At 46.6% G+C, this 14690-nt stretch overlaps 1 protein-coding gene across 1 annotated transcript in view; it reads right to left on the minus strand.

The window, feature by feature from the left end:
• Nucleotides 1–323: 323 nt before the first annotated feature.
• LOC129846408 (tetraspanin-18-like) overlaps nucleotides 324–14690 on the minus strand; it is a gene marked incomplete at its 3' end in the record, with an annotated part of 32191 nt that continues 17824 nt past the window's right edge. The window contains exons 2-5 of the mRNA XM_055914338.1: nucleotides 6036–6131; nucleotides 2341–2535; nucleotides 1589–1663; nucleotides 324–458 (exon numbers count right to left, since the gene is read on the minus strand). Coding sequence (XP_055770313.1) covers nucleotides 324–458; nucleotides 1589–1663; nucleotides 2341–2535; nucleotides 6036–6131 — 501 coding nt within the window. The remainder of the gene's footprint in view (nucleotides 459–1588; nucleotides 1664–2340; nucleotides 2536–6035; nucleotides 6132–14690) is intronic.

Consider the following 14690-nt stretch of genomic DNA (forward strand, 5'->3'; position numbering starts at 1 on the left):
TGATGTTCTATACAGACAGAGAGACATGGTAGACTAGTACTGTATAGTGATGTTCTATACAGACAGAGAGACATGGTAGACTAGTACTGTATAGTGATGTTCTATAGAGAGAGACATGGTAGACTAGTACTGTACAGTGATGTTCTATACAGACAGAGAGGCATGGTAGACTAGTACTGTATAGTGATGTTCTATACAGACAGAGAGACATGGTAGACTAGTACTGTATAGTGATGTTCTATACAGACAGAGAGACATGGTAGACTAGTACTGTACAGTGATGTTCTATACAGACAGAAGTGAGGCTGACACTAATAATGGACCGTCTCTGGATCCGTGGCCCCTGACGGGAGTCTTACGGTGGTCATGAGGGCGTTCCAGGTGGAGGTGAAGACGTCCGTGTGGTTGTGTCCCTGGTATTGTCTCTTCAGATCTCTGGTGAACTTCTCTCTGGTGAGCTGCACGATAAAGAAGCGTGTGTCTTTAGGATTCTACCCGAATAGTTCAGACGTCCTTTTAAAACCATGGCAACCTCTAATCGTCTCGATACCTTTTGGCCCGATGCTAACTGATAATCGTTACCGGGTGCTTTACGGAGAGTTTGTTTGGACAAACCCCGTTACTGTAGCAACGCCACGGTACTGTTTCCCTGTGGTAGCTGATTCCTCGATAAACTTTCAGTATAAATTCTCCATGGTGGGTTTGTTTGACAACCCCATTAAAGGCATCCCTCACACCTTGCCCAAACCGGCTGCGCGCGTGCGCTATCGTGCATAAATTTATTTCCCCGCCCCACACCAAACGCGATCACGACACGAAGGTTTAAAATATCAAAACAAACTCTGAACCAATGACATTAATTTGGGGACAGGTTGAAAAGCATTAAACATGTATGGTAATTTAGCTAGTTAACTTGCTCTTGCTAGCTAACGTTAATTTGTCCTATTTAGCCAGCTTGCTGTTGCTAGCTAATTTGTCCTGGGATATAAACATTGAGTTGTTATTTTACCTTAAATGCACAAGGACCTCTACTCCGATAATTAATCCACACATAAAACGGCCAACCGAATCATTTCTAGTCATCTCTCCTCCTTCCAGGCCTTTTCATCGTTTAAATTATATGGCGATCGCATCTAAACTTTCATTGTATTACCACGACTACCGGCAAAACAGTTCGTCTTTCTATCACCCACGTGGGTATAACCAATGAGGAGATGGCACGTGGGTACCTGCTTCTATCAACCAATGAGGAGATGGCACGTGGGTACCTGCTTCTACAAACCAATGAGGAGATGGGAGAGGCAGGACTTTCAGCGCGATCTGCGTCAGAAATAGGAACAACATCTATTTTAGCCCTTGGCGTCGCAGACTCTCGTTGGCGCGCGCGAGCAGTGTGGGTGCAATAACTGAATAACATGGATTTCTACATTTATTTTGCGACGCTCGCACACGCGACGTGTCCGGTCTGGTCAGCATGTCATGGTAAGATCTGGGACTGATGCCTGATAGTGTAGGTACACTCTGTCCTAATACGGGCGTAACGTCCTAATAACGTTACCTGATTCCAATCAGAGAGAGAAACACTCACATGCTCCCGGAATATGAAGGCCAAGATGGCTGCTGCCAACTCTGCCAGGAAGATGACCAGGATGAACATGAAGAACTGAGGAGAGGGAGAGAGACGAGAGGGACAATCAGAATATTGACTCCATACACTAACCACTTTAGATTAAAAAAAAATACAAAATGGAGGCTAACATATGGAACCTCATGAATAAAACTCAATATACAGACAGAGAGATCGGATCCCCCGAGCTGACGAGGTTAACACCTGTCGTTCTGCCTCTGAACGAGGCAGTTCACCCACTGTTCCGAGGCCGTCATTGAAAATAAGAATGTGTTCTTAACTGACTTGCCTAGTTAAATAAAGGTCAAATTTAAAAAATATATATATAAGTCAAAGGCCTCTTCTGTTTCAGTGACCAAGAATTTACACAACATCATTTAGTCCACTAGATGGCACTGTTCCTTATATCGTTGTACTTCCTGAAGAACCCCAGCGTTTCCCAGCACCGTGCTCCAAGTTACCAGCTGAGACATCTATATAGACAACCATAATGATTAGTGTGGACGGGATGACGGCTCAGAAGGGACATAGTTGTCACCTGATTGGTTGTCACGTAGCCTATCAGCGATATCCAATTACCAGCACTGCTTTGTCTAATGGTACATGCTGACAAGCCCAAGAGCGCTAACCAATCATAACGTAGAGTAGTTGACTTACAAAGAGTAGCAGCCCAGGAATGTTTAATAGCTACTATTATAACACTCTGAACCTACAAAGAGCAGCAGACTCTTGTTCTCCCGGATGGCTCCGCAGCAGCCCAGGAAGCCGAGGAGGAAGAGCATCGCCCCCATGGCCAGGATGATGTAGACCCCAGTGAAGAGCAGAGGGTTGGCTGCTACCATCTCCCTGAAGCCCATAGGGTCCACCAGTACCCACACACCCACACCAAGCAGGAAGGAGCCTCCTAACTGGACCACACACACACACACACACACAGAGAGGGAGCCAATCAGAATAGGAGAGACACACATGCAGCCAATCGGAACAGAGTACAGCCAGGAAGTAGGAAGTATAGTAGGAAGTAGATGTCTGATTTAACTGGGAGAGGCTATAACGACATATCCCGTGCCCAAGGTGATGATGCTTGTCACTCAAGCATAGACAGGTGGATGGATTATCTTGGCAAAGGAGAAATACTCACTAACAGGGATGTAAACTAATTTGTGCACAAAATTTGAGAGAAATAAGCTTTTGTGCGTATGGAACATTTCTGGGATTTATTTAAATTTTAGTTGATGAAACATCCGACCAACACTTTACATGTTGCGTTTATATTTTTGTTCAGTGTATCATCAGACAGCAGAACATCAGACAGCAGAACATCAGACAGCAGAACATCAGACAGCAGAACATCAGACAGCAGAACATCAGACAGCAGAACATCAGACAGCAGAACATCAGACAGCAGAACATCAGACAGCAGAACATCAGAACATCAGTCGGCAGAACATCAGACAGCAGAACATCAGAACATCAAACAACAGAACATCAGTCGGCAGAACATCAGACAGCAGAACATCAAACAACAGAACATCAGAACATAAGACAACAGAACATCAGACAGCAGAACATCAGACAGCAGAACATCAGACAGCAGAACATCAGACAGCAGAACATCAGACAGCAGAACATCAGACAGCAGAACATCAGACAGCAGAACATCAGAACATCAAACAACAGAACATCAGTCGGCAGAACATCAGACAGCAGAACATCAGAACATCAAACAACAGAACATCAGTCGGCAGAACATCAGACAGCAGAACATCAAACAACAGAACATCAGAACATAAGACAACAGAACATCAGACAGCAGAACATCAGACAGCAGAACATCAGACAGCAGAACATCAGACAGCAGAACATCAGACAGCAGAACATCAGAACATCAAACAACAGAACATCAGTCGGCAGAACATCAGACAGCAGAACATCAGAACATCAAACAACAGAACATCAGTCGGCAGAACATCAGACAGCAGAACATCAAACAACAGAACATCAGAACATAAGACAACAGAACATCAGACAGCAGAACATCAGACAGCAGAACATCAGACAGCAGAACATCAGACAGCAGAACATCAGTCAGCAGAACATCAGACAGCAGAACATCAGACAGCAGAACATCAAACAGCAGAACATCAGACAGCAGAACATCAGACAGCAGAACATCAAACAGCAGAACATCAGACAGCAGAACATCAGAACAACAGAACATCAGAACATAAGACAGCAGAACATCAGACAGCAGAACATCAGTCAGCAGAACATCAGACAGCAGAACATCAGACAGCAGAACATCAGTCAGCAGAACATCAGTCAGCAGAACATCAGACAGCAGAACATCAGACAGCAGAACATCAGACAGCAGAACATCAGACAGCAGAACATCAGACAGCAGAACATCAGAACATCAAACAACAGAACATCAGTCGGCAGAACATCAGAACATCAAACAACAGAACATCAGTCGGCAGAACATCAGACAGCAGAACATCAAACAACAGAACATCAGAACATAAGACAACAGAACATCAGACAGCAGAACATCAGACAGCAGAACATCAGACAGCAGAACATCAGTCAGCAGAACATCAGTCAGCAGAACATCAGACAGCAGAACATCAGACAGCAGAACATCAAACAGCAGAACATCAGACAGCAGAACATCAGACAGCAGAACATCAAACAGCAGAACATCAGACAGCAGAACATCAGAACAACAGAACATCAGAACATAAGACAACAGAACATCAGACAGCAGAACATCAGTCAGCAGAACATCAGACAGCAGAACATCAGACAGCAGAACATCAGACATCAGAACATCAGTCAGCAGAACATCAGTCAGCAGAACATCAGACAGCAGAACATCAGACAGCAGAACATCAGACAGCAGAACATCAGACAGCAGAACATCAGACAGCAGAACATCAGACAGCAGAACATCAGACAGCAGAACATCAGAACATCAGACAGCAGAACATCAGAACATCAGACAGCAGAACATCAGAACATAAGACAACAGAACATCAGACAGCAGAACATCAGAACATAAGACAACAGAACATCAGACAGCAGAACATCAGACAGCAGAACATCAGAACATAAGACAACAGAACATCAGACAGCAGAACATCAGACAGCAGAACATCAGAACATCAGACATCAGAACATCAGACAGCAGAACATCAGACAGCAGAACATCAGACAGCAGCACATCAGACAGCAGAACATCAGAACATCAAACAACAGAACATCAAACAACAGAACATCAGACAGCAGAACATCAGACAGCAGAACATCAGAACATCAGACAGCAGAACATCAGACATCAGAACATCAGACATCAGAACATCAGACAGCAGAACATCAGACATCAGAACATCAGACAGCAGCACATCAGACAGCAGAACATCAGAACATCAAACAACAGAACATCAGTCGGCAGAACATCAGACAGCAGAACATCAAACAACAGAACATCAGACAGCAGAACATCAAACAACAGAACATCAGACAGCAGAACATCAGACAGCAGAACATCAGAACATAAGACAACAGAACATCAGACAGCAGAACATCAGAACATAAGACAACAGAACATCAGACAGCAGAACATCAGACAACAGAACATCAGAACATAAGACAACAGAACATCAGACAGCAGAACATCAGACATCAGAACATCAGACAGCAGCACAGCAGAACATCAGACAGCAGAACATCAGACAGCAGAACATCAGAACGTCAGACATCAGAGCATCAGACAGCAGAACATCAGACAGCAGCACATCAGACAGCAGAACATCAGAACATCAAACAACAGAACATCAAACAACAGAACATCAGACAGCAGAACATCAGACAGCAGAACATCAGACAGCAGAACATCAGACATCAGAACATCAGACATCAGAACATCAGACAGCAGAACATCAGACATCAGAACATCAGACAGCAGCACATCAGACAGCAGAACATCAGAACATCAAACAACAGAACATCAGTCGGCAGAACATCAGACAGCAGAACATCAAACAACAGAACATCAGAACATAAGACAACAGAACATCAGACAGCAGAACATCAGTCAGCAGAACATCAGACAGCAGAACATCAGACAGCAGAACATCAGTCAGCAGAACATCAGACAGCAGAACATCAGACAGCAGAACATCAAACAGCAGAACATCAGACAGCAGAACATCAGACAGCAGAACATCAAACAGCAGAACATCAGACAGCAGAACATCAGACAGCAGAACATCAAACAGCAGAACATCAGACAGCAGAACATCAGACAGCAGAACATCAAACAGCAGAACATCAGAACATCAGAACATCAGACAGCAGAACATCAAACAGCAGACAGTGGGAGTGTTACCAAGCAGCATATACTCACAAAAATGAGGAAGTTGAAGATGAACATGAGGTACTTGATGCAGCTGAGACAGTCCCCCTCCATGGCTGTTCCCCGTGATGAAGCCTCCCTGGACCCCTGCAGAAACACACACACAGGTTTTATACATTTCATGACATGTAAATACCCTCACAAATGCATTGAAGCGGATTTGAACTGGATTTGACACACTATCTTTCGTGAAGGGGCCTTTTTCAAACATTTGCTAAAAACCTGTATGCTACTCAGCCAGCATAGATGTTATCTGCATATGAGAGTACACACACACACACACACACACACACACACACACACACACACACACACACACACACTGTTCACATACACACACTGTTCACACACACTGTTCACACACACTGCACACACACACACACTGTACACACACACACACACACACACACACACACACACACACACACACACACACACACACACACACACACACACACACACACACACACACACACACACACACACACACACACACACACACACACACACACACACAAACATAGTCCTGTTAATTACTGAACAGCATAGAGCGCTGTACAACATGAATAAAACGAAGGTTATGCCATAGTGTGTCTCCAGGATGGTTGAGCTGCAGTTCACCTACAGGTTATTGGGGCTCTAGGGAAGTTAAATCATCCTCTTAGAGACGGAGGTGAGAGGAGCCGTCCTCTCCTCTCTTCCACAACGAGGAGATACAAGGATAGACGTGAGAGAGTAAAAGCTAAGCGCAGAGAGATTTCAGTCCCCAAGAGATCGTGGGAACCTGTCACTGCCCTGCTGTCCCCCGAGTGACTCGTGAGTGACTCTGTGTCATGTGGGGGACGTGTGGGAGGATGTGTTAAACTCCATCAGAATCAGTGCTCCTGGTGTGATGAGGACCAACAGTCTTTTCCAGCTATGATGGTGTTTACCAGGACGCTGCCACCTGCTGCCACCTGTCACAGCTGACTCACTTCACATGCTGCAGTGACACTGTTCAGACAACACAGACCAGTCTGTCTGTTCTTCAGCTCAGTCAATCAGTTGGTCTGGGGGGGGGGGGGGGGGGGTCTGCAAGCGGCAATCAAAAACAGCATGGCACAGGAAGGGGGGGGGGGGGGGGGGGGAGGGGGGGGTGGAGTCATGGCACAGGAAGTGCGTCTGTCTGACCTCATCACTTAGATGGGCAGTGTGCTGTCTGTCTGACCTCATCACTCAGATAGGCAGTGTGCTGTCTGTCTGACCTCATCACTAAGATAGGCAGTGTGCTGTCTGTCTGACCTCATCACTTAGATAGGCAGTGTGCTGTCTGTCTGACCTCATCACTTAGATAGGCAGTGTGATGTCTGTCTGACCTCATCACTTAGATAGGCAGTGTGCTGTCTGTCTGACCTCATCACTTAGATAGGCAGCGTGCTGTCTGTCTGACCTCATCACTTAGATAGGCAGTGTGCTGTCTGTCTGACCTCATCACTAAGATAGGCAGTGTGCTGTCTGTCTGACCTCATCACTTAGATAGGCAGTGTGCTGTCTGTCTGACCTCATCACTTAGATAGGCAGTGTACTGTCTGTCTGACCTCATCACTTAGATGGGCAGTGTGCTGTATGTCTGACCTCATCACTTAGATAGGCAGTGTGCTGTCTGTCTGACCTCATCACTTAGATAGGCAGTGTGCTGTCTGTCTGACCTCATCACTTAGATAGGCAGTGTAATGTCTGTCTGACCTCATCACTTAGATAGGCAGTGTGCTGTCTATCTGACCTCATCACTTAGATAGGCAGTGTGCTGTCTGTATGCCATCATCACTTAGATAGGCGGTGTGCTGTCTGTCTGACCTCATCACTTAGATAGGCAGTGTGCTGTCTGTCTGACCTCATCACTTAGATAGGCAGTGTGCTGTCTGTCTGACCTCATCACTTAGATAGGCAGTGTGCTGTCTGTCTGACCGCATCACTTAGATAGGCAGTGTGCTGTCTGTCTGACCTCATCACTTAGATGGGCAGTGTGCTGTCTGTCTGACCTCATCACTTAGATAGGCAGTGTGCTGTCTGTCTGACCTCATCACTTAGATAGGCAGTGTGCTGTCTGTCTGACCTCATCACTCAGATAGGCAGTGTGCTGTCTGTCTGACCTCATCACTTAGATAGGCAGTGTGCTGTCTGTCTGACCTCATCACTTAGATAGGCAGTGTGCTGTCTGTCTGACCTCATCACTCAGATAGGCAGTGTGATGTCTGTCTGACCTCATCACTCAGATAGGCAGTGTGCTGTCTGTCTGACCTCTTCACTTAGATAGGCAGTGTGCTGTCTGTATGCCATCATCACTTAGATAGGCAGTGTGCTGTCTGTCTGACCTCATCACTTAGATAGGCAGTGCGCTGTCTGTCTGACCTCATCGCTAAGATAGGCAGTGCGCTGTCTGTCTGACCTCATCACTTAGATAGGCAGTGTGCTGTCTGTCTGACCAACACTTAGATAGGCAGTGTGCTGTCTGTCTGACCGCATCACTTAGATGGGCAGTGTGCTGTCTGTCTGACCTCATCACTTAGATAGGCAGTGTGCTGTCTGTCTGACCTCATCACTCAGATAGGCAGTGTGCTGTCTGTCTGACCAACACTTAGATAGGCAGTGTGCTGTCTGTCTGACCTCATCACTTAGATAGGCAGTGTGCTGTCTGTCTGACCTTAGATAGGCAGTGTGCTGTCTGTCTGACCTTAGATAGGCAGTGTGCTGTCTGTCTGACCTTAGATAGGCAGTGTGCTGTCTGTCTGACCTTAGATAGGCAGTGTGCTGTCTGTCTGACCTTAGATAGGCAGTGTGCTGTCTGTCTGACCTTAGATAGGCAGTGTGATGTCTGTCTGACCTCATCACTTAGATAGGCAGTGTGCTGTCTGTCTGACCTCATCACTTAGATAGGCAGTGTGCTGTCTGTATGCCATCATCACTTAGATAGGCGGTGTGCTGTCTGTCTGACCTCATCACTTAGATAGGCAGTGTGCTGTCTGTCTGACCTCATCACTTAGATAGGCAGTGTGCTGTCTGTCTGACCTCATCACTTAGATAGGCAGTGTGCTGTCTGTCTGACCTCATCGCTAAGAAAGGCAGTGTGCTGTCTGTCTGACCTCATCGCTAAGAAAGGCAGTGCGCTGTCTGTCTGACCTTAGATAGGCAGTGTGCTGTCTGTCTGACCTTAGATAGGTAGTGTGCTGTCTGTCTGACCTTAGATAGGCAGTGTGCTGTCTGTCTGACCTTAGATAGGCAGTGTGCTGTCTGTCTGACCTTAGATAGGCAGTGTGCTGTCTATCTGACCTTAGATAGGCAGTGTGCTGTCTGTCTGACCTTAGATAGGCAGTGTGCTGTCTGTCTGACCTTAGATAGGCAGTGTGCTGTCTGTCTGACCTTAGATAGGCAGTGTGCTGTCTGTCTGACCTTAGACAGGCAGTGTGCTGTCTGTCTGACCTTAGATAGGCAGTGTGCTGTCTGTCTGACCTTAGATAGGCAGTGTCCTATCTGTCTGACCTTAGACAGGCAGTGTGCTGTCTGTCTGACCTTAGATAGGCAGTGTGCTGTCTGTCTGACCTCTCCATACACCACAGACACAGCTGACCTCCCTGTTCACACCAGCAGTAACTGAAACCCGATTCTCACTGGGGACATCCCAAATGGCAGCCTTCCCCCTGTACAGTGCACTATGAGCCCTATGGGTACTACATTGGGAATAGGGTGCTATTTGAGACATACACCCCTATTGTTAGTCCCTCAGTGGGCACTCAGCTGAGTAAATGTGTATTTACTGCCCATCTGAACACTATCTGACCTGTGTTGCTGGTCTTATTAACTAAATGGTGTGTGTGTTGTGTGTGTTGTGTTGTGTGTGTGTGTGTGTTCTAGTTCTGCTATGACTGTCCGGGGTAGAGTAGAGCACTCTGGGTAATTGATGTCCTTTAAAAGGGGATTTTGGGTAATGAAGTGAAGCCTTTTTTCTATAAGTGTTTGGGGAATTTGGGTTTATAGACACACACACACACACACACACACACACACACACACACACACACACACAAAGAGAGAGAGAAACACACAGCAACACAAGGAGAAACACACACACACACACACACACACACACACACACACACACACACACACACACACACACACACACACACACACACACACACACACACACACACACACACACACACACACACACACACACACACACACACACACACACAGCAACACAAGGAGAAACACACACACACAAAGAGAGAGAAACACACATCAACACAAGGAGACACACACACATTGCACAGAACTCCAGTGTCCCACTCTGCAGCTGTGGTTCCTATCTAAAATAGGACTAGGGGCAGCTGGACGATTTCACACTGCCAAATAGAAATGGCCCTTCACTATCTCCCCCTCTCTCTCTTCTCTACTCTCCTCCGCTCTCTTCCATCTCTCTCCTCCGTTCCTTCTGTCCTCCTCCTCTCCTCTCATTCCTCTCTCCTCCTCCTCTTCTCAGAGAGCAGGAGTTCCAGTTTAATCCAATAACCCTGCAGCCCGCTGTTCCCTAAAGCAGTTTACAGTTGCACAATACTGTCCGTCCCTCAGGTGTAGAGCTCAATAGACCCATGTTATAGAGTGTGTGTGTGTCACAAGCCCTGATAGATTCTGCTGTGCTCACCACTCCAAAGACTCCTTATTTTTTTTAACCTTTATTTAACTAGGCAAGTTAGTTAAGAACAAATTCTTATTTTCAATGACGGCCTAGGAACAGTGGGTTTAACTGCCTTGTTCAGGGGAACAGTGGGTTTAACTACCTTGTTCAGGGGCAAAACGACAGATTTTCACCTTGTCAGCTCGGGGATTCGATCGTGCAACCTTTCGGTTACTAGTCCAACGCTCTAACCACTAGGCTACCCTGCCGCCCCGATGGCTCTCTCCAACCTCCACACACACACACAGTGCTTTCACTAGTAACTTCTCCGTTATGAACTGTCTGTTTAGGTCTCTCTGAGTGAGTGGGTGTCTGTACCGTTTCATCATCCCGAGCCTGTTCTTAATACTGTATAGGCCACAATCGCTGATCCAAACCTCTTCAGAGTGTATCTTCTGCTCAGAAACTAACTGAAACACACACCAAACTTCTTTAGAGTCTATCTTCTGCTCAGAAACTAACTGAAACACACCAAACCTCTTCAGAGTCTATCTTCTGCTCAGAAACTAACTGAAACACACCAAACCTCTTCAGAGTCTATCTTCTGCTCAGAAACTAACTGAAACACACACCAAACCTCTTTAGAGTCTATCTTCTGCTCAGAAACTAACTGAAACACACACCAAACCTCTTCAGAGTCTATCTTCTGCTCAGAAACTAACTGAAACACACACCAAACCTCTTCAGAGTCTATCTTCTGCTCAGAAACTAACTGAAACACACCAAACCTCTTCAGAGTCTATCTTCTGCTCAGAAACTAACTGAAACACACACCAAACTTCTTCAGAGTCTATCTTCTGCTCAGAATCTAACTGAAACACACCAAACCTCTTCAGAGTTTATCTTCTGCTCAGAATCTAACTGAAATACACACCAAACCTCTTCAGAGTTTATCTTCTGCTCAGAAACTAACTGAAAAACGCCAAACCTCTTCAGAGTCTATCTTCTGCTCTGACACTAACTGAAACACACCAAACCTCTTCAGAGTCTATCTTCTGCTCAGAAACTAACTGAAACACACCAAACCTCTTCAGAGTCTATCTTCTGCTCAGAAACTAACTGAAACACACACCAAACTTCTTCAGAGTCTATCTTCTGCTCAGAAACTAACTGAAACACACCAAACCTCTTCAGAGTCTATCTTCTGCTCAGAAACTAACTGAAACACACACCAAACCTCTTCAGAGTCTATCTTCTGCTCCGACACTAGGGCCAGCCAACGAGAGCATACAGGTCGCATTGATGGGTAGTATATGGGGCTTTGGTGACAAAACGGATGGCACTGTGATAGACTACATCCAGTTTTGGAGGCTATTTTGTAAATGACATCGCCAAGGATTGGTTGGATAGTCAGTTTTACGAGGGTATGTTTGGCAGCATGAGTGAAGGAGGCTTTGTTGCGAAATAGGAAGCCGATTCTAGATGTAATTATTTGATTGGAGATGCTTAATGTGAGTCTGGAAGGAGAGTTAGTAGTTGTCCACATATTCTAAGTCAGAACAGGAGTAGTGATGCTAGTTCGGCGGGAGGGTGCGGGCAGCAATCTGTTGAAGAGCATGCACTTAGTTTAACTAGCTTTTAATAGCAGTTGGCCTCGGAAGGAGAGTTGTATGACGTTGAAGCTCGTTTGGTGGTTTGTTAGCACAGCGTCCAAAGAAGGGCCAGAAGTATACAGAATGGTGTCGTCTGCGTAGAGGTGGATCAGAGACTCACCAGCAGCAAGAGCGACATCATTGATATATACAGAGAAAAGAGTCGGCCCGAGAATTGAACCCTGTGGCACACCAATAGAGACTGCCAGAGGTCCGGACAGCATGTAGAGTCCTGCAGTGTCAGCATTAAGCCACTTCTACAGAAGAACTAGCATTAGCCTCTATGGTCTTTCTATAATCCTGTGGGCTGTGGATGAGACTCAAATGGCACATCATTCCCTATATAGTGGTACTACTATAGACCAGAGCCCTATTCCCTATATAGTGGTACTACTATAGACCAGAGCCCTATTCCCTATATAGTGGTACTACTATAGACCAGAGTCCTATTCCCTATATATAGTGGTACTACTATAGACCAGAGCCATATTCCCTATATAGTGGTACTACTATAGACCAGAGCCCGATTCCCTATGTAGTGGTACTACTATAGACCAGAGCCCAGGACGCCATTAGGGAAGCATCCTTTAAGGTGACCACCCCCACCTCTCCTCCAGTAGGGAGCCAGTGGTGTGTGGAGCCTGTGTGTGGCTAGCGGTGGGGCTGGGGGAGGCTAGGAGGTGTCTAGCAGTGGGGTTTGAGGAAGTGCAGCGTACACAGGAAGTGTTCTCACAGGACAGAAAACATTGGATTCAGATTTCCTTCATCAATCAGGACACAGCTGCTTCTCCTCCTCCTCCACCTCTTCCTACAACTCCTTCTCCTCCTCCACCTCCTCCTTCTCCTCCTCCTCCACCTCTTCCTACAACTCCTTCTCCTCCACCTCCTCCATCTCCTCCACCTCTTCCTACACCTCCTTCTCCTGCACCTCCTCTTGCTCCACTATCTGCTCCACCTCCTCCTCCTCTTCCACCTCCTCCAACTCATCCTCCTCCTCCTCCACTACTATCTCCTTCACTATCTCCTCCTCCTCCATCTCCTCCTCCTCTTCCACCAACTCCTCCACCATCTGCTCCACCTCCTCCTCCTCTTCCACCTCCTCCAACTCATCCTCCTCCTCCTCCACTACTATCTCCTTCACTATCTCCTCCTCCTCCTCCTCCTCCATCTCCTCCTCCTCTTCCACCAACTCCTCCTCCTCCTCCACCATCTGCTCCACCTCCTCCTCCTCCTCCTCCATCATCTGCTCCACCTCCACCTCCTCCTCCTCCACCATCTGCTCCACCTCCTCCTCCTCTTCCACCAACTCCTCCTCCTCCATCTACTCCACCTCCTCCTCCTCCTCCTCCACCATCTGCTCCACCTCCTCTTCTTCCACCTCCTCCATCTCCTCCTCCATCTCCTCCTCCTCCTCCACTATCTTTAGTCTGATGAAAGGATCCTCTCTCAGTCCTTGAGAGCAGTATAATAATAACAAGAGGGTTAAACAATCGTCTGTGTCCTCGCCAGACTAGGAGAAGAATGCAACGGAAATACTGGAAAACCTCAAGAGTTTATTTGGGTAATAGTTTATGGTTTAGTTTATATAGTGTCATGCGTGGCAGATTTTTGGCCAACGACTGATATGATCCAGATCAGAGTTTTATTTTAGAGGTTTTTACGTTCCCTCACATTAACGTCGTACTGTTCACTGCCTACATAGTGCACTATTCACTATAAAGAGTGGAGCCTGGACAGGTCAAAAGTAGTGCACTTTATAGAAAACAGGGTGCCATTTGTGACTCTGGTTCAGCTCCAGTGTCAGAGAGGAGAAAGGGTTTTCCTGAGGTAAACTCTGTACCCCTGTCTGTGTCAGAGAGGAGAAGGGGGTTTCCTGAGGTAAACCCTGTACCTCTGTCTGTGTCAGAGAGGAGAAGGGGTTTTCCTGAGGTAAACTCTGTACCCCTGTCTGTGTCAGAGAGGAGAATGGGGTTTCCTGAGGTAAACCCTGTACCTCTGTCTGTGTCAGAGAGGAGAAAGGGTTTTCCTGAGGTAAACTGTACCTCTGTCTGTGTCAGAGAGGAGAAGGGGTTTTCCTGAGGTAAACTCTGTACCCCTGTCTGTGTCAGAGAGGAGAAGGGGTTTTCCTGAGGTAAACTCTGTACCCTGTCTGTGTCAGAGAGGAGAAGGGGTTTCCTGAGGTAAACTCTGTACCCCTGTCTGTGTCAGAGAGAAGGGATTTTCCTGAGGTAAACTCTGTACCTCTGTCTGTGTCAGAGAGGAGAATGGGTTTTCCTGAGGTAAACTCTGTACTGCTGTCTGTGTCAGAGAGGAGAAGGGGTTTTCCTGAGGTAAACT

Source organism: Salvelinus fontinalis, unplaced genomic scaffold, assembly GCF_029448725.1.
Source record: "Salvelinus fontinalis isolate EN_2023a unplaced genomic scaffold, ASM2944872v1 scaffold_0527, whole genome shotgun sequence".
In the NCBI taxonomy this organism is placed as follows: domain Eukaryota; kingdom Metazoa; phylum Chordata; class Actinopteri; order Salmoniformes; family Salmonidae; genus Salvelinus; species Salvelinus fontinalis.